At 43.0% G+C, this 18,317-nt stretch overlaps 2 protein-coding genes across 19 annotated transcripts in view; both read right to left on the reverse strand.

Moving 5' to 3' along the window:
• Positions 1–3,579, reverse strand: part of cald1a (caldesmon 1a) — a 350,697-nt gene extending 347,118 nt beyond the window's left edge. For 2 of the 9 annotated variants that reach the window (XR_013778065.1, XM_079334938.1), the window contains exons 1-2: positions 3,333–3,579; positions 528–683 (exon numbers count right to left, since the gene is read on the reverse strand). The gene's annotated coding sequence lies outside the window, so the exon portion shown is untranslated. The remainder of the gene's footprint in view (positions 1–527; positions 684–3,332) is intronic. The other 7 variants (XM_079334949.1, XM_079334946.1, XM_079334942.1 and 4 more) reach the window with 5 other exon arrangements.
• Positions 3,580–4,025: 446 nt separating this feature from the next.
• dock4b (dedicator of cytokinesis 4b) overlaps positions 4,026–18,317 on the reverse strand; it is a 110,089-nt gene continuing 95,797 nt past the window's right edge. For 2 of the 10 annotated variants that reach the window (XM_079334927.1, XM_079334922.1), the window contains 8 exons: positions 18,037–18,158; positions 16,901–17,012; positions 14,906–15,011; positions 13,589–13,698; positions 11,366–11,438; positions 9,983–10,099; positions 9,129–9,193; positions 4,026–6,325 (listed from right to left, as the gene is read on the reverse strand). In XM_079334927.1, the coding sequence (XP_079191053.1) occupies positions 5,870–6,325; positions 9,129–9,193; positions 9,983–10,099; positions 11,366–11,438; positions 13,589–13,698; positions 14,906–15,011; positions 16,901–17,012; positions 18,037–18,158 (1,161 nt within the window). In that variant the 3' untranslated portion in view covers positions 4,026–5,869. The remainder of the gene's footprint in view (positions 6,326–9,128; positions 9,194–9,982; positions 10,100–11,365; positions 11,439–13,588; positions 13,699–14,905; positions 15,012–16,900; positions 17,013–18,036; positions 18,159–18,317) is intronic. The other 8 variants (XM_079334923.1, XM_079334926.1, XM_079334928.1 and 5 more) reach the window with 6 other exon arrangements.

An 18,317-nucleotide genomic window follows, 5' to 3' on the forward strand; every position in this document is an offset into this window, starting at 1 on the left:
ACACAAGACCTATCATTTTCTGGCACAACCAAAATGTTATACATTTACATTTTATTCATTAAAGTAAAATCCTGTGCAGAACTTGCATCCACTATTCTTTGAATTATTTGCAAAACTAAAAAAACTCATTAACTTTAACTCAAAACAAAGGAAACTTTATATTGACTAAATGACACAAGTCACTTTAACTGACCAAAATCTGCCGTCTGCAGTTTACAGTACAGTAGCACCAGCTAACAGGGGCTAGCTACCTATGGCAGTTAGCGCTTGAATTTTAATGATGCAAAGCTTCATTCACAATTCGCCTACCTTACTGGCCTACATAATTGCTAATGATTTTTTCCCCCATACTTTATTAGTCCCCGAGGGAAATTCTGGTTCACGCTCTGTTATTGAGAGAAATGCTTCTGACACATCCACGCCCAAATCCCACACATGCACAAACAGGACCCGTGGACATGCGTTAGTGGAGCTGCTACATACAGCTAGAAGGAGCGCACTAGAGCTTTGTGGGGGTGGGTTAGTACCTTGCTCAGGGGCACGTCTGCAATTCTCCCGAAGTGCCCTGGCACCTCTCCAGCCACCAGACCAACTTCAATGTAGGTCCACACCCTCTGCACCAGGACTTGAACCGGCGAACCTTCTCGGTTCCCAACAGATTAAGATGCTGCCGCCCCCAGCTACTGCAAAAAGGCATTCAAATTAGCATGTTAGCATCACAGGAATAAGAACAGTATGAGAACAGTGAAAATGGAAATTACCCATGTTAAGTTCTACACTGAGAAGGGTTTTGAGACTTATTGGCCTTTAATGGACAGCAAAGTTATAAAGCAACAAACAGAGTCTAATGCCTTAAATAAATCAAGGGGTGTTAAACTGCATCTTCCTGCGATGGGTTTAGAAAAAAAATGTCGCACAAACCTACAGAAATACGGTTTGTCTCTTCAAGACAACACATTCATACAAAACTACAAACACACACACACCTGCATCTCCCTAAACCCTTTTTGTCTTCAGCATACAAAGCATTCTGAAACTTGCCGTCAACTCCCCCCATTCAGCTGAGGCAATAGTTCTCCTGCGAGGACGCAGAAGTCAAAAAAATTAAACTTCACTCATCGTGCCATTAAAAACAACCTGCAGTATTTGAAGCTGACAGGTGAAAATCCCTGCGTAAGCTGCCGAACACAAACAGAGCAGGTATATATGGGGGAGTGGAGCAGAAAGATAAAACACGCCATCTCTTTTTCTTTTTTTTTTTCTTTTCCACCTTGCGAGTTCTCTTTGAAACTTCTCTTCACTGTGCCTCTGAGATGGAGGTGCTTTGCTCCCTGCAGAGCTGCTCCAGCTTCTCTTTCTCCCCGGAGAGATTCGCAGAGCGAGACAAACACCTCGGCTTTTTCTCTGCGGCTGTGTGTTCTCCAAAAAAAAAAAAAAAAAAAAAAAAGTTAAAAAAAATTCGCCGCAGGCAATTTTAAATTAATACCTCGCACTGCTTTTTCCCCCTGATAATTATGTATCATCGCCCATGAATGCTATCAACGAAGGATGTTTAGTGCTTTAATAACAGGGCTAAACTGTTCTGCGAAGCGTGCGCTGCATGGAGTTAATGAACGCAGCATCTTTGAGGCATGTGCTGAACATCTTTACAATCACAGGGTGCTCTGCAGGTTCATGGTATTTACATACTATCACAGCAATGTGCATTTTAGCCCTGGTTCCTTTTGTTGCGAGGAAGTTGTGTCCCACAAATGTGAAACGTCAACACATGGAATCAGCAGAAATTTCCTTCTTTTACCAGGGCAGGCTTTTGTTTGCTGCTGCTGCTGCTACAATCCGAATGCAAGCCCTTCTCTTCATAATAGACAGATTGACAAGCCCACAGAGGTTTGTAACCGACAACAATACTCCGAGGCAGGCAGAATGGCGGAGGCATGTCTCTTCAGTGGCCCTCTGCTGCATGCAGGGAATCCATTCCTGACATGATAATTGCTGTCAAATTACAGCCAGCCACCAACAATTATGATGAGCGCTGACGGGTGAAGTGTGCTCCCGATGAGCAACACACAGAAGGTTTATAAAAAGGAGAAGACGCACGTAATATGCACACCAAACAATTTACAATTGTTCAAGGTCCTCTGGTCGGGCTGAACTGTTCCAGCAACACACAACTGTTGTGCCGACTATTGAGCGAGAGCAGTTTTTCAGTTCATCTGTGGGGGCGGAGTAATTAGATGCTTTGTGATGAACAAGGAACCCGCTCCCTTGTGTGAATGTGTCATCTATTATCACACACCAGTAACTCATCTACAGCCTCTGAACCCCATGTGCCGAGGAGAGATTTCTTCAGGCAATGACGCTCCGTGCCGGCTGTAGACGCCCCAGCATTTAAGCAGAGGAGCAGATTAACAATCGAGCCAATTACATCATTATGTAAACTGTCAATCTGAATGCCTTTTGGAATCAGGGAAGGGGAATTTACTGCTAAGCAGGCTGCGATATTTTCTATAAAGATGTCAACCACAATCTTAAATTGAGTGATTTTAGAAATGTTTAGGGCTCGCTTGCATGCATTTTTCGAATTTAAACTAGACTTCAGGCAAGCCCAAATGGTGTTTTCCTACAGATTAAGCAGTGTGATGACAAAGGTTTTTTTTTTGTTTGTTTGTTTTTTGGTAATCAGCTAACATAATAATTTCATAACTATTGATTTTAACCTTTACCAAAAACTTAAAAGGTTGTGTTTCCCCCTTTAAAACACATGAAAACAACTCCTCATTGACTGTACCTTTGCTAAGTCATGCTAAAATGCTGCCCTTATAAAAGCTTAGCATGTTAGGAAGAACATACATGTTCTATTAGGCCAACTGTTTTTCACAAAGTACAGTTAAGATTAACAGGAACTAAAACACAATTTGGACAGTCTCAACAGAAGGAGGCAAACCATTAGCATGACAATGAATGCACTGCTTTCTTTACAACAATGGCTACTCTAATAATGTGTTCCCTGCATATTCAGCCATTTTAAATGCAGTGCAGTGTATTGAGGCCATGAACTTGTACGGCCCCTTTAATAAATGTAAATGAATGTACTGTAGATAACTCAGAGCTAGCCTTTAACCTCTAAGCGTTTATAAAACAATGGCTGGGCAATATTAAACTGCATTGCATGCCTACTAGGCCAAGTGCCAACTCATTATTGTAACCAGTTTGAATATACTAGCATCTGTGGAAATTATATTTCTATACAATTTTGAAAACATGTTAACATGTTAAAAAAAAATAAAAAATCATGGCGACACAGGCAGCGTGAAGATCAAAGGAAAACTTACCAGTTCACTTGTTGCTTAAGAAAGTCCCGACAGCCACTCACAGTGAATTAAATAAACGAACGACCTACAGGGGTTGGACATATTCTCATTTCCTTCATTCCGTCAAAATAATACGGAGAATTAAACAGACACAATTATTCTGAGCAGACCGATATTGGGTCATTTGTAACAATTTTAGCTAATGGTCTCTCACGTCGCGACATAATCACTTCCGATGCGTAACACGCTTCCGTAAATAACTTCCTGATTGATTCAGCAGGAGGAGCCGCCATTTTTAAAAAAGAAAATCATGAACCGATTGGCTTTAAAAGATTAGAACCATTATGTTGATTTAGGCTTAGCTTTGATAATGTTGTGAATAATGAAATAGTAATAACGTGGCTAAATATAATACTTGAGCAGGATTTAAAAGTATGGTGTAATGACGTGCACCAAAAAATATCTTCCTGTTTTCTTAATTCTTAATTTAATAAATAATAAAAAAATATCTTTAGACCGAAGTTTTTGATCATTGCAGAAACAACCACTAGGCCTATGCCCTTGAAACTTTAATACAGAATAAAAAAACAAAGTCAATAGTCACAAGCCTCCATTATCGATGTAGAAATATGTCCATCAGTCCATTTGTATAACATCGGCCAGTTTATTGAACTTGTAAATGTGTTAGGTGTCATCTACACTCACAAAACCATAAAAGTTTGAACATTTATTATAATTTGCTGCTTCAACATTACATTCAAAGCTGTAAATTGTTATAGCTACATTTTGTTAAAAACAAAATTATTTACATCAAATTTCATATTTGGCATACTTACATTAATCTCATCATATCATTTACAGGTTCTCAAGTATACTGATTAATGTGAATATTTAATCTCAAAAATTCACAACAAATCAAACAGTAAATTAACAGTACAAAAATGAAACATACAAACAACACTAAAGCTAAACCCCTTCCCAGAAAAGAATGTGGCACATTGTTTAAGATTGATGAATATTTTATGCCAAATGTGTCTCTAATTTACAAAATCTTAAATCTACCTGCAACAGAACACATACTCCACTGCAGCAACACAATGTGGTTGAACTGAGCAACTATTCATAGTGCAGCCAAACCACGTTCATCATGTTCAACCAAATGCAAATTAAGTCTAAACTGTACAAATATTCGACAATGATTAGTTTGTAAATATTTCTGCAAGACAAGTCAGTCCCTGCATGTTTAGAGGTGACTGCTGACAGTGAAACTCTGTTTCAATTACTGCTTTGTCAAATAGAGCGTTTACAATAACAGTACTGGTCATAATACACATGATACAGTCTTGTTTGTGCTTGTCTTAAATTACATTTGATCAGCAGACTACAGGTGAAATAGGACTTTTGGGGTTAAATCACATTAAAAATGTTTGACCAGATGAGCATTTCCTAGTTTCCTGATTTCAGGTCCCAGTTAAAAAACATAAAAAGCCTTTACAGCACATTGTACATTTTCCTTTGGCACAATACTTGGTAACCACGCCCTCTAATGTACATCATGCAGGAAATGGAAAGGTGTGTTCACATACAAATATTCAGTATCCAATTTCTAAGCATGCCATTGCACCATTTTATTCTATTTGTTTGGTCCAGGCTAATGATTATGATATAAGAGGAGATTGTTTTTGGTAAGCGTGAAATATAAGACTTGTTTTTTTGTTTTTTCTATTTTCTTAGGAGAGCAGAGTGGTATCTTGAGTCAGCAATGCCCCGCTAAAAAAAACTCTACTTTTCTGATTCCCATACTTCATGACCAAGTGAATTCGGTCGAAATCCGTATTATCATGTTTAATATACAAAATAATTGTGACTACATCAAATATCAAAAACAGTCCTTCATTAGAATTTTAAAAAGCTGGCCAAAAAATGAAAGTGTTTTTGCATTGTTTGGAAGCAATGTATTTATGTATTGGTTCAACTTTTTGTGCCATTGCTTGAGTGTATATGACTATGGGATAACAACCTCATCTACTAGACTTCACTGTAATGCATACTCGAGGCCTCTAGCACCTTTTTAGCTAAACTGTATACAAATGTACAGAGTTGCTTAAAAAAAATCGTGCAAGACTCACGGATAAAAGACTCTGTTTCCAATACTTAAGGCAAAAACAATTCTCATATATACCCATATACATATAATTCAGATTATTACATCAATCAAAACTGTGTTTTTATAGCGTGTTCTGGTAAACATAGGTTATGATTGACCATGTTGAACATCATTTACATACTAGAGTTAAAAGTGCGGAATGACCGAGTCAATGTCAATGCCCTCTAGCGAATACAAAAAGAAACGTCTATTTTGTGACAGTTTCTTCAGTTTTTTTTTTTGTGTTTTTTTTTGACTGCCTGTTAATCTGTAGGCCGGTGTCTTTTATTCGGGTGTAGCTTTAGGAATGCCAAACCCAAGATCACCAAATGAACAAATGAGTGCCCAGTAGAAAAGTGCAAAATACGCCAGTGTGTTTCTTCAAGCTCCAGATGGGAACCCCAACCAGCATCTATAGCTGGGACACCTTCCTGGGCAGGGGTCTGGGTCTGGGGACTCGCGGGTCTGAAGTCCCGTCCAGCTTCATGCTGCCCGTGCGGAGCTGGTGGGGCTTGGGTGGCAGCGCCGGGGGATCCACCTGAGGTGGGATGGAGAGGCTGTGTGGCAGTGGAACAGGCCTGCGCGGGTTGTTCCTCTCGTACACGCTGTAAGGAGGCGGGGTTTTGTTCTCCCTGCGGATTGGCTCGTCCGAGCTGCTGGATACAGAGTTCGGTAAGGTGGTGGGAGGAGGCAGCTGGTGGGGAGGGTGGTCACCCGCAGGCAGCTCAGTGCCGGAAGCTTCGGACACGCTGCAGCGGCTCAGAGAGGAGATGCCGCTGCTGTAGCTGCCTGAGAGGACGGGGGAGTTGGAAACCAGGCTGGCAGACTGGCACTCCGTGGGCGAGGGGGTAAAGGGTGGCACTGTGGTCTACAGGGAGAGAAAAATATGAAAATGATAAAACATCCTCATCTCTTGTCTTGTTTAGATCTAACACAGTTTTGATTGTAGAGTTGGGGAAAACATTTTAGAGCCTTGCTATTGAACCTTAAAAAACAGTTTCAGTGTCAAACATATCAAATTGATGATGGACAAACCAAGAGACCAGCAACAACACAGCTTAATACATTTAGATTGAGTTTTTCAGCCTTCAGTTTAAATCAAGAAGTGTAACCTGGGGTGTTCCATGCTAGCTCTGTGATGTGGCATCAGACACACCCATAGCATGATGCTTGCTGTTTGAGATTAACTGGACTTTAAACTAAACCTAAAGGGGTCGGAACAAAACCGTTCTCTGATCTCGTGTTTCATTTGTTTATTTTCTTAAGATACACCCAGAACCGGATCCCTTTCGTCCTTTACAAATGTAATAATGTGCTGGAAAGAATAATTCTATTCATGAAATGATATTCAAAATACAATGAATAAAAGATGGCAGCATGTTCCCCTAACACTCAGAAATTCACATAGCAAGAATAAATCTCACACAGTGAGATATTAAATGTTCCAGTTTAAGAAGCCTGTACTAAAGAATTGATTCAACTTTATAAAGTGAATATCAAAGCGTTTTTTTTTTTTTACGTTGATTGCATGAAGCCATTTATTTCCAAAAGTCATTGTCAAAGTCTGTATTTTTAATATTTTATTATGGAATGACGTGACCCACCAGTGCACCACATCCTTTTAGTTTCCAGTATTTCTGTTTGAAATGTAAAACAAAGAGTGTCTACAAACAACATGGGAATGTGTCGTATTCGTCTTCAATGTCGGGAGCACTTTCATGGTTAACATGACACCATACTGTATGCATCCACTGGCTAACTCCAACATGCTGTCTCAGCCACAGAGCTCCCATAAATACTAAAAGAGAGAGTCAGTGAACAGATTCAGCCAAATTGGCCCTGTGCGCCGATACGAAAAAAACACAATATGCAGCATTACTTTGCTGGAAAATAATGATCAAAAAATGTTTTTCTAAGCAATTACCCCCTGCTGCCATTATAACTGTAACATTTTAATTGGAAGTAGTGGAGTATACGATTGATCAGTAAGGTTGTATTGTTCATGCTCGAGGGGGCACGTACAAAGCGAGGTAGGCATTTGACATGCATGATTAGACGAACACTTCTTACATCTATTGTGAGCATGATTCAAATTAGTTCACTCAGTACAGTGCTGACAAGCGGTTTAAACTCCTGACCCAGTTTTATCACAAAAAAAAATAAGCCTTCTATCTCAGAGATGACTAAAAGCAGCTCTGTCAGACTGGCATCATGTGTGTGTGTTTTTTTTTTTTTTTGCAGGTTGTTTGTTGTCCTGGGGTTTGCGGTCTGGTAATAAGCCTCTGGCTGCACTGACTGATGTGTGGGTTCAATGTGTGTGTGTGTGTGGGTGTGTGTGTGTGTGTGTGTGTGTGTGTCCATGCGGCAGATAATGGGGCGTCCTGTACATCCACGGAGGAGCCGTCTCTAGCTGTGCTGTGATGGGCAGCTTGGTACTTCGCTCCAGGCCTCTTCTATTACCACACACACACACGTTCTCACACTTGAATGTGGCAACACGCACACACCTAAGCGCTCGTACAAATCTGATTGACAGAGCATGCTGAGCACCAAGCTGTCACTCACACTTTCCCCGACTTCGCCTCTCTTTTTTTCCTCCTCCCTTTCTCGCCTCACACATGCAGACCACACAAACCCGCGCAAGCGATCACAAATGTTGCTCGTTGTCACGCGTAAGATGACAAGAACACCCACAAACGGCGCAGGGAGCTTAGCAATGCTGCTTGTGACAAGGCCACAAAGATGATAAGAGTTAGCAAGAGACGGGAGGGGGGGGTTGGGGGGGGGGGGGGGGGGGGGGTACAGTTCAGCAGAGTTTCAAAACACACTTTTTTGAGCCTCATTAAGAGCTCAGTTGGTGCTCCGTTAACCTTTCGAGGACCTCTGCTGCTTCTGCAGACTGGTGTTCACTACTAAGGGGCTCATTAACAATACATGAGAGCTCTGAGACGACGCAAGAGCAACGAGTTTAAATGTAAATAAACAAAAAAAAAAAACAATTTCAGGAGGACTTCTTTTACACATCTCCATCAGGAGAATGGAGATGTTCCAGGAACGTTTACAGAGGCACCAAAGGGCCAAATGTGGAGAAGATTGCTTATGTATTCCAGCTTCATTATATCCACACTGCACAGGTACAATATTTAAACTTCTCACACTTGGCGTGACGTTGGATGGAGGCTCTGAAGTAATCGACAGGGTCATAAGAATCAGAAGAATCCCCGTCCCACATCTTTGATTTTGTTTGGATTTGGTATGCAGGTCACGTCACTTCTTCCTCTGATAGTACATTTTTGGACACTAGTCGGCGTGAAGCAGGTGCACACTTAGCTACCAATGGTTGCCCTGGAGCGAGTATCATTTTGGCTCGTCTGTCGGGGCAGCCGTGTCATAGAAACTACAAAATCAGCAGCGGTGGAGCTGTAAGCAGCTTCAGTCGACGGTAATGCGAAAGCTCCAAGGCTTTTCGGGATGACACAGAGGAGGATAAAGACCCTGGAGCTGGCCGCTAAGACGTTAGCAGCACAGGATGAAAGCCCCGAGGGCTGTCACTAAGCAAGGTCAGGCTTTCTCAGGGAAAGAAAGAGAGAGAGAGAAACGAAAAAAAAAAAAAAAAAAGTAAAAAAAGAACACGTAAAAAACTCAGAAAGAGTGACAGCGAGAGAACCAACCTTTTGCGGAGATCTGGACGAGGAGACTGGGGACTGCGACCTCATGTTTTTAGCTGAAGAGCCTGCTGACAACCAGATGAGAGAGAGAGAGAGAGAGAGAGAGGGGAAGAGGAAAAGAGGGCAAATTCAAATTAGAGGAGTGTTTTCTTCCATTCACCATGATGACACAGAATGAGTCATGCAAACACACACACACACACACGTACACACAGACAGAGAGAGAGAGAGAGCTGAGAGGGGCCTGTGGCTTAAAGCATCAATGAGTCAAATAAGCCCTGATGTTGTGCAGGTCCTTTAGGCCGCCTTAAGCTGTTTCTACATCCAACAGCTGCTCCGGCTTTCTGCAATGAGGCCAGAAAAAAGTGAGGGGAAGAAAAACACACTCCATCTGCTTATTGCGCTGCTGGGCAGCAAAATATATCATGAAGCAACAGGGAATATTTCAAGTCTGTAAATAAGTGAATAAGTACAGTTTTGGGTTGATGGAGGAGGAAATCGTTGTTGCATTTCTCAGGGTATTTTAGAGAAAAAGAAAAAAAATCTGGTAATTGATCAGAATTTGAATAAGGATTGACGTCAGCCTGTTAAAAGTCCCCAGATAGGTCTAGACTTTTCTGGAGCGGAATGCAAAAGCCAGTAAGTATAGAAAACACAAGCGTTATCATGAACAATACGGGGATGATATGAGGGGCAGAAAGCAAGGCAACAGTCGCCAAGAGCTTCAGAGGGGGAAAATACACACTCGAGGGACGAAGAAGAGGAGGTGTCGGTGAAAGCACCAGGTGTCAAAAGCCAGAGTGGAAAATTAGTACCATTCTTCATCTTGAAATTCACCGAGGGATCATCCAGTTTACCTGAGTACGGTGGCCTAGGAGGGACAGGAGGGCATAGCAATTTGCCGACAGAGTCTGAGAAGGACGGAGCGCGCTCTTTAACGCTGTCAAGGCTCCAGCTACTGGGTGTGGGTCTCACTTACAGCACACAGAGACATGGCAAAGTCACATGACATGGTTATGGGATCTCACAACACAAGACAACGTGGATGGACATCGTGTGACATCATGCACATTTTCACACTGGTGGCGGGTGTCCATCGATTCTGTCCTCGAGACAAGCAGCTGCCTGCTCGTCTGGAAATGATTGGAGTTCATAAACGTGTTTTCCTATTGGGTCTGAGAAAAAGTAGCAGAAGCTAACATCGGACTGAACACAGATTCAAGATGCTATTTAAGGTCAAAGCTAAAGAAACCCCTAGTGGACAATGCCAGGTCAGTAAACATGTCTCTGTAAATTGAGGGTTGTTTTCTTCGACTGTAAAACATGTTTTCTCGATGAAGACCGTTAACTTCCTCTGGGCTCTTTGTGCCGTCTGGTTCGTCGGCCCCATCATTCATCTCCTCTGTCGTCAGTGCGAGGGAAGGAGCTGCTTTACACGTCGACACGTCCTCAAAAATTAACTGTAACTCGGACACCTCGCTGAAATCTCATCGGGTGGGACATGTCAGGTCAGGGGCGTTGAAAGTTGAGGTCGTCTGAAGCCTCTTCACACAGACGCTGAAGTCTCTCAGACATCGCCGTTGTCCACTGCAAACTCGAGTCTTCAGCGTTAGATTTCGGAAGGCTATGTATACTTCCTTTTTCTCAGTTATATTATCAGCTTCAAGAGGATGGGATCGGATGACACTTCTTTTACACAATCGCAGGCTTTGTGTTAATTCTGTCACCTTCCGCTATTGCTGTATGCATCAAAGGTGTCACGACACCATATTGTAGAAGCTCATCTAACTCCCACTGCATTATTTACAGATCACACTCTAATCACACGGAGAGGTGTGTGCGTGTGTGTGTGTGTGTGTGTGTGTGTTTGCGAGGAAGCGTTCGTTTCTGCAACTTGTCAACCTTTTATTTTGGAGCCGTTTCTTACACTGTCTTGTGTGAGGATTTCACAAAGTGTGACCGCACTGAGAGAATGACATTCTACCTTTTATCACAACAGTGATGGTGAATCAAGACGATGGGAACTTTTAATGTAAACTAAGCTCAATGCTCTTAAATCAAAACAAGAAGCACAAAACATTTTAAATGTAAACCTTGGAACAGGTTTAAAGACAAGTGTTTACACATTTAAGATATGATCATTAGCCGGGAGGGGAGTCCCTCCCGTGTGAGTTCATTTTAAGGGTTTCTGAGTGTGAGTGCAGAGGTTGGTGAAGAGTCTGCTTGACACGGTGTATTACCTTTGTCTGGTGCGGAGAGGTTGGGGTCACTCCTTGGTAAAGTGGTATCGCCTATCTGATGGGAAGGAGCTCTCTGCACACAGATTACAAATCACAATCAAAATGCGTGCGCAGAATGAAACAGTGCATTCGATATATCAAAAGGTAAATGTCATCCGCAGAGGAATAATTGAATATAGGACGGTTAAAATAAATATCAAGGTGTGAAATCCAAAAGGAATTCAATAGACACGGGCAGCTTCAGAGTCAGACAGAGACACAGAGAGACGAGGAGGAGGAGGAGTGTTGAATGTGGAGTGACCTTTAAGTCGAGTAGTGGGCTGATATTTGTCAAAGTGAAGGAACACTCCCTCAGCTGAGGCCGAATTGTATAAATACGCGTCCTTTTTTTTCTCGCGGTGTGCTCGCTCCAATTACAGCAAATGATAAAAGTCATCAACATCTCTCACGATCAAGTCACCGTTCAAAGCCAGTTCCAACGCTGTCAGGTTGGTACAGTCGTAATGTGAAAGCCTCAGCTGTGGATTCTGAATGATTTATCCGACTCAACACTTTCTGCGTTTCTGTGGGTGTAAAAATAACGGATGGACTGCACCAGTGGCGTCGGAGATGAAAGGGCTCAGAAAAACAAACAGAACATGTTTCTGTAACTGCTTCTTTGAAACTGAGGATGGAGTGTTTGATTGCATTATGTTCTGCCCTTCTGATGGAGAGGAAAGTGCAATATCTTGCCGTTCTTGTTGGCTGTCCTTCATGTTGTCACATAAGCCTCCCCCCCCCCCCCCCCCCCCTTTTTTTTTCTTCTGAAAATGACGTAAAGCTAGTCTCGGCCTTTATGGAACAATAACTCCTGCACACCTTCGCTGCAAAGGATGCAAAGGAATGTGTCCTTCAAGCAGCAGCAAAGAAGGACAGGGCACTGCTAGCAAAGTCTGGAACATTATTCACCGCTAGCAAAATGTCAGACATCTGAGTTTTACAAATCATACATTTTAACGCTGTAATTTGGAATAAGAGATGGAAAAGAAAAGAAAAAAACAACTGTGTGGAGGAAAATATCTTATACTTTTTGTTTTGTTTTGTTGCGGCTAACAAGTTAGCTCAGCTTGTTTATTGGCTTGTATTCTCTTACTGTAATGAAAAAAAGAAACTATGGTTACTAATTTAGATTAAATTTCGGGCTATAGCCATTAACCAATTATCGAACTAGTCTATGTATCAGTATTGGAAAGTAAAACATGATGTCAGAAGCCTTCTTCTAATACATTAGAGATGCCTGTGAGGAAAAATGTGTCCAAATTGACGAGGTTTTTGTGTCACCTAAATATCACTCCACACACTTGGAAGACAAAACGGAGCCAAGTGAGCGTGACTGAAGCTAACCAACGCTCTGTAAGGGCTACAAATAAGTTTCAAAAATGTGTGTTCCTCGTCCACTCTCCTGCTAAATAGCACACGCATGCCGGTTATGTCCATCTGCTTACAGTTAAAAAGAGTTGAAAGGCGGGAGGCACAATATGTTCCTCATTCTGTATTCTCAAGTCAAAATGGTTTCTTTTTGATGCAGTTCTCAAAGGGACTTAAGTTAGCACACAATGTTTTTTCCTGGATGATGATACATGCAGACGGTACACAAACTTTGTCTCAGGTTTCTCCCCCCTCTACTTTGGTGGGGCAGACGGCTCTAATTACTGCAAAATTCACAAGCTTGGCAACTGTTGCGATGCAGAAGAAAGTGTTGCAAATTGGAACTTTACATCAGTCACATGGTTGCTAAATGCATTACACGTTAATACTTAGCTTTAGCTTCCCATTAGCATTGGCCGGAGAGGTTTGTTTTTGGTTTGTGGTTGGGTTTTTCTTGTCAAATTGCACTTTTGGAGTCATGGTTAACTTCTCGAGCTTCGCTTGTTTGTACCCAGTGCTGTACTTTTGTTCTTTTATCCGAAAAACTTAAAAGAAAAATCCACCTATAAGGAGTGCTCTAACATGCAAAGAGCTGCATTTTTATAAGATACACAATGTACAAAATGTGCTCAGCAATAAAACCGATTCTGATTTATTTTTCAGCTACTACTCAACCTGCAGTGTACCGCGAGCATTAGCCAGATTCAGAAAATCAGTTTGGTTATACAGCCCGTAGACTGTGAGAGTGTGTGTCTGTGCAGTGTGGGAAAAGGTGTGTGTGTGTGTGTGTGTGTGTGTGTGTGTGTGTGTGTTCACCTGTGCAGGGTCCAGGGGGTTGGGGAAAATGGCGCTGACTGGCCTCTCTCGTGGAGACAGACAGGCGTTTTCCCTGGAATGTTTGTGTTTCTCTGCCATCTGTGGTGAACCTGGAACGGACCGTGTGACGCGTTAAGAGCTGTAACACACTCGGACACACAAAACACACAAACGCATGTGCGACACATAAAAAAAAAAAAAGGGACCAAATAGCAGCGAGGTGTTCGACTATTACCCACAAATACTGGCAATCAGGAAAGACCAATCTCTCGTTCTCCCTCCAAGCCTCTCTGCCTTTCTTTCAGCCTCGCTGGCTGCACAACATGATAAATGGCCTGCTTCTTTCAACACACACACACACACACACATATACACACCTTTCTCTCTCCCCCACCAGCTCAGTTAGACTGGACAATCAAAGCAGACAAAGAACACATGTAACACGAGTACAGAGATAAACAGAAAAAAAAACCACACACGCAGACAAATGCATAAAAATCCTCACTCACACCATTTCCACTGCACTTCCCTTCATCTGCTGTTAGTCACTGTATATATCTTGATCCATTAGCCACTGTGATACCACTTGGAAGGCGATCATATAAGTATGAGATACCCATCGCTGGCTCATTCAGATAAAACGCTTGCCATAATTCTCCCAAGGCTTTATAGGTAGACAGAGGCCACTTTTATAAGGGCGCCGCCTTCCGCCAGCAGCCTGCCAAAGGGGAGTGTATACGCTACCATAAACGTCTTCATATATTCTTACTTCTTTTATGATGTGCATCAGCTTTGAACACAGCAAGATGAGCAGGCAGACAGGGAAGCCATTAGGTCTTCACACCCGACTGTAGAGGAGGAGGTTGGAGCTGGACTAGAGATAGCAGCTGTAATTGTCTCTCACTCTCGCTTGCATTTTCAACCGGGCTCCATGTTTCTTTCAGCAGCGTTTGTCTCTCCGTCTCAGCCCGTTTCATTTTTTTCATCCCGGCTCATTTTGTATTCCCTCCATTTTCTTCCCCGTCTCTCTCTCTCTCTCTCCCTCAATCCTTGTTCTTCTCCTCCAATGTGTCCCTAACTGTCTCCTGACCTCGCTAACCTCACCCCGACAGGATCCAGAGAACACCATGTCGCTAAAAAGGTCACAGGTCTCCCCCCCCCCCCCCCCCCCCCCCCCCCCCCCCCCCCCCCGCACCTCCCCGTGTTAGGTGTCCAGCTGAAGCCCTGTCGACTTCGCTTTGGATTGAAACATCAGCTAAGAGCCGACGGTGAGAAGCTTTGTAAAATAAGGCTTTCTAAAGAGAGCGCAAGACTCACCTCTTGCGCTGGAGGGGGCAGAGCTGGTGACGTTAGGCGAGGCAGAATGGTTGGAGCTGAGGCTTGAGGTAGATGGACTGGGCTGCAGGTGGGATGACACAGGTAACTACATCATCATTAGGAAAAACAGCAGAGTGAACACACACATTTTATCCCCCCCCCCCCCTTCTAAATATGAAATAAATAGATGCACAGTGATCGGATCTGTGAGTCTAAATGTTTGTGATGTAGTCTGTTGTTTGTCGTCAACAGAAGCTGCTCTGTGAACATTTTTTCATGTGGCTCCGAAAAAAGAGATGTGCGTCTTTCTGATGACGTTTTTGTGGCGTACCGGCGGGGAGGCGGTGGTGGGGAGGAGGAGAAAAAAAGTTATTTGGTGACAGTATCTATTTTGGATTCTTCCCCTGGGAGACATCAAAGTGGCTCCAATTACTAAGAAGCTGCAGTTTTTCTTGAGCTTTTCTCCAAAAAAGTGGAAAACAACAGCGAGCACTTGGAGCCAAGTCGCTCAAAGCAGGCTTTAATAAAAGGAAAAAGAAAGGAAAAGTCTTACATATGGCTTATTAACTTCATGTCTGTTAGCTCAGATTAGCATACAGATATAAGAACAGAGGGCTAGCTAGTCCAGACGTTACTAAATGATCTCCCAGCGACCAGACTTCTGTTGGCTAAGAGCAGTGATTTCCAAGCGTCTCGTCCTTAAAACCTCAAGTGACCTGAACGCTAACTTAAAGCTACTGAAGCTACAAAAGCTGCGTTATTTCACTGGAGATGTTATGTCATTAACGTGATCGTCTGAACTGTCTAAACTGCTCCTTAGAGTGGAGTGGGATAGCCGCCTCCACAGCTGGTGCTAACACAGTGTTCACTCCATCAGCTTCAGTTCTGCTGCTGTCAAGCCTGTCTCTCCTCAGAGAAGCTAGTCTTTGACGTTAGCTGTAAAAAAAAAAAAACAAGACTTTGATCTTGTGCGGTCATGATGCATTTCATTCAACAGAATTCAAACAGACAGTCCTGAGTTGGGGAAAAGGTTTCTTTCCCTCCATGTCTACGACATACTCTGTTGACATACATGTGTCAGAGGTGTTCGTTTCCTTCTGATAAGTGAATGTGACTCTCCTTGACATTTTCACTTTCTATTTTAGCCAGGAATCCATTTTGGCTCGTTGTGAAAATGGGTGAATGGGTGTGCCGCAGCAGCGCTTGAGCTAGCAATTTGAAGGCTGCTCTCCAGGTGGACAGCATGAAGAAGAAGTATTATTATTTCAACAGGAATTCTTTACACATGTGTCCAATTGCAAAAGAGCGTTGAGCTAAATCGTGTAACCGTCAAATAGTTTAGAAGGATATGTGTGACACCAAGCAGCACGTCTAAATTTAAAATGCGACACGTTTACTCTCTTTAAAGTTCGGTTCTACATCTCCAGCACAGTGACAAGAATAGAAAAAGTCAAGAGTGCAATCCCATTATAGAGCCTGAGACTTTAACCTTTGCAGTGTTTTCCTCCAGGAGAGCAGAAGTAAAGGCTTCATACACTTAAAGAACTGATGTGTATCTTATCTTGTCTGAACCTGTCTCTTAGAATCAGCCGTCAGTAGGTTGAACTTCATCTATAAAATCAAAGCAGTGGTGTTCACTTCTAATATCTTAATGGGTTCAGTCAGATTCCCCGACAACAGCGTATTTCCTTTTATGTGTTTTTTTTTTTGTTTTGTTATTAGAGGTCTGCCAGGTGCCGCAGACAGCTTGCTAGGAGTTGTCAGCAGCTTTCTGAATCGGCCAAATCTAGTTTAGATCACTGCCCAACCCCAGCGAGCGCTCTGGACGAATCCCATTAAGCATCGTGTCTTCATTTGATATAATCTAGCCAATTTGCTTGGCCAGAGCCAAAGCCCCAAACACACAGAGGCCGGTAAAATCTCTGTGGAGTCAGAGAGCAGTGAGTGTTTTGTGACCCTGTATGTGCGTGTGAGAGTGTGAGAGGTGAAGATAACCTGCATGTTGAAGACTTCATCAGAACTCTCCGACTGCCCCGTGATATTACTGACTTCATTGGAGGCCTGAGACGACAGGGAGGACGAGGAGTAGCGGTTCACGGCGGGGTAGCTAAAGGGACTGCGAGTCAAGACAGAGAAATTGGTCAGGTTATCTTTCATGGAAAGGGGGGGGGGAGAGACATGTCGCTTCATTTTGTTTTCTTTAGCTTTTGGAGGTTCCACTCACCGTCGAGAATCCAGCAGGCAGCGATAGGAGAAAAAAAAAAGGCAAACAAGAGACAGAGAAAGGTCAGATTCTGGTTGGATTATCAATGCAGTAATCACAGCTTTTCATCAAACACTCGTCTGAAGAAAGGCAAAAAGTTTAAAGGAAAGGTTAGATAACAGCCACAAAAGCGTTTCAGAAAAGGGTTAGATCAAAGGAGTAACAAAACATTCTTAGAAATAGATGTAACTGGGTTTTATGTTGGCAAACTGAGGATAAAAAAAAAGAAGAAAAAAAAAAAAAAGTAAATCAAAACTCAGCCGGTAAAAAACGCAAAATGTCACAGGGAGATTGAGGTGATGTGTGTGTCTGTGGCTTTGCGTGTGGCTGCGCCCCCTGGGAACACACTGTGGAGGCAGAATGTCACAGGTAGACAGAGTGGTAGGGTCACTGAACACATCAAAACATACGCACGCACACACACACACACACACACACACACACACAAACAGAGACACAGTCTGTCTGGTTGCCAGGGAAGTGGACACACAAAAATATCCCTGTGTGTGTGCCAGCCAGCCGTCCAGCCTCCACCCCCCCCCCACACACACTTTTTCGTCTGCCCAGATGGAGCCACACTGCCAAAGAACGGAAGGAAGAGAAGAGAGCAAAAAGCATGCAGCCATGATGGTAGAAGGTGAGGTGGGGACGCGAGAAAGTGAGAGGAGTTTGGATGAAGGGAGAGGCCTGTGAAGTGAAGGGCAGTGCATCAAGAGAAAGCAAATGAAGGTGAGACTGCATACATTTAAAGTGATGGAGAAGAGCGTTGAGCGCTTTTCCCACGTACAACCGAAAAATGATGAAAAGCAAACAAAGCGGATCAGTAGAAGAAGGTTAAAAAAAAAAAAAAAGACAACATGATCATTACCTCCGCCTGGTAACCCCTCTGCCGCCGTCAGGGCTGATGATGTTTGGCACTGAGTTCCTGCATGTTCGTGGGCTCCCGTTGGTGAAGTGCACCGGGCTTGCGCGCACATAAGCAGGAAACTCCTGGGGGTTTAAATTGGAGAAGAGGTAGTGTACATGATTAAATGCTTCTTTGTGCCAGCGTGAGGTGGGCGAATTAAACGCACACAAGAAAAAAAAAAGAAAGAAAAAAACGGATAAAGGAAGTGTGTTTAATGAGGCGTGGCTTTCTCCTCCAAGGAC

The sequence above is a fragment of the Symphodus melops genome (assembly GCF_947650265.1).
Source record: "Symphodus melops genome assembly, chromosome: 22".
Classification (NCBI taxonomy): Eukaryota; Metazoa; Chordata; class Actinopteri; order Labriformes; family Labridae; genus Symphodus; species Symphodus melops.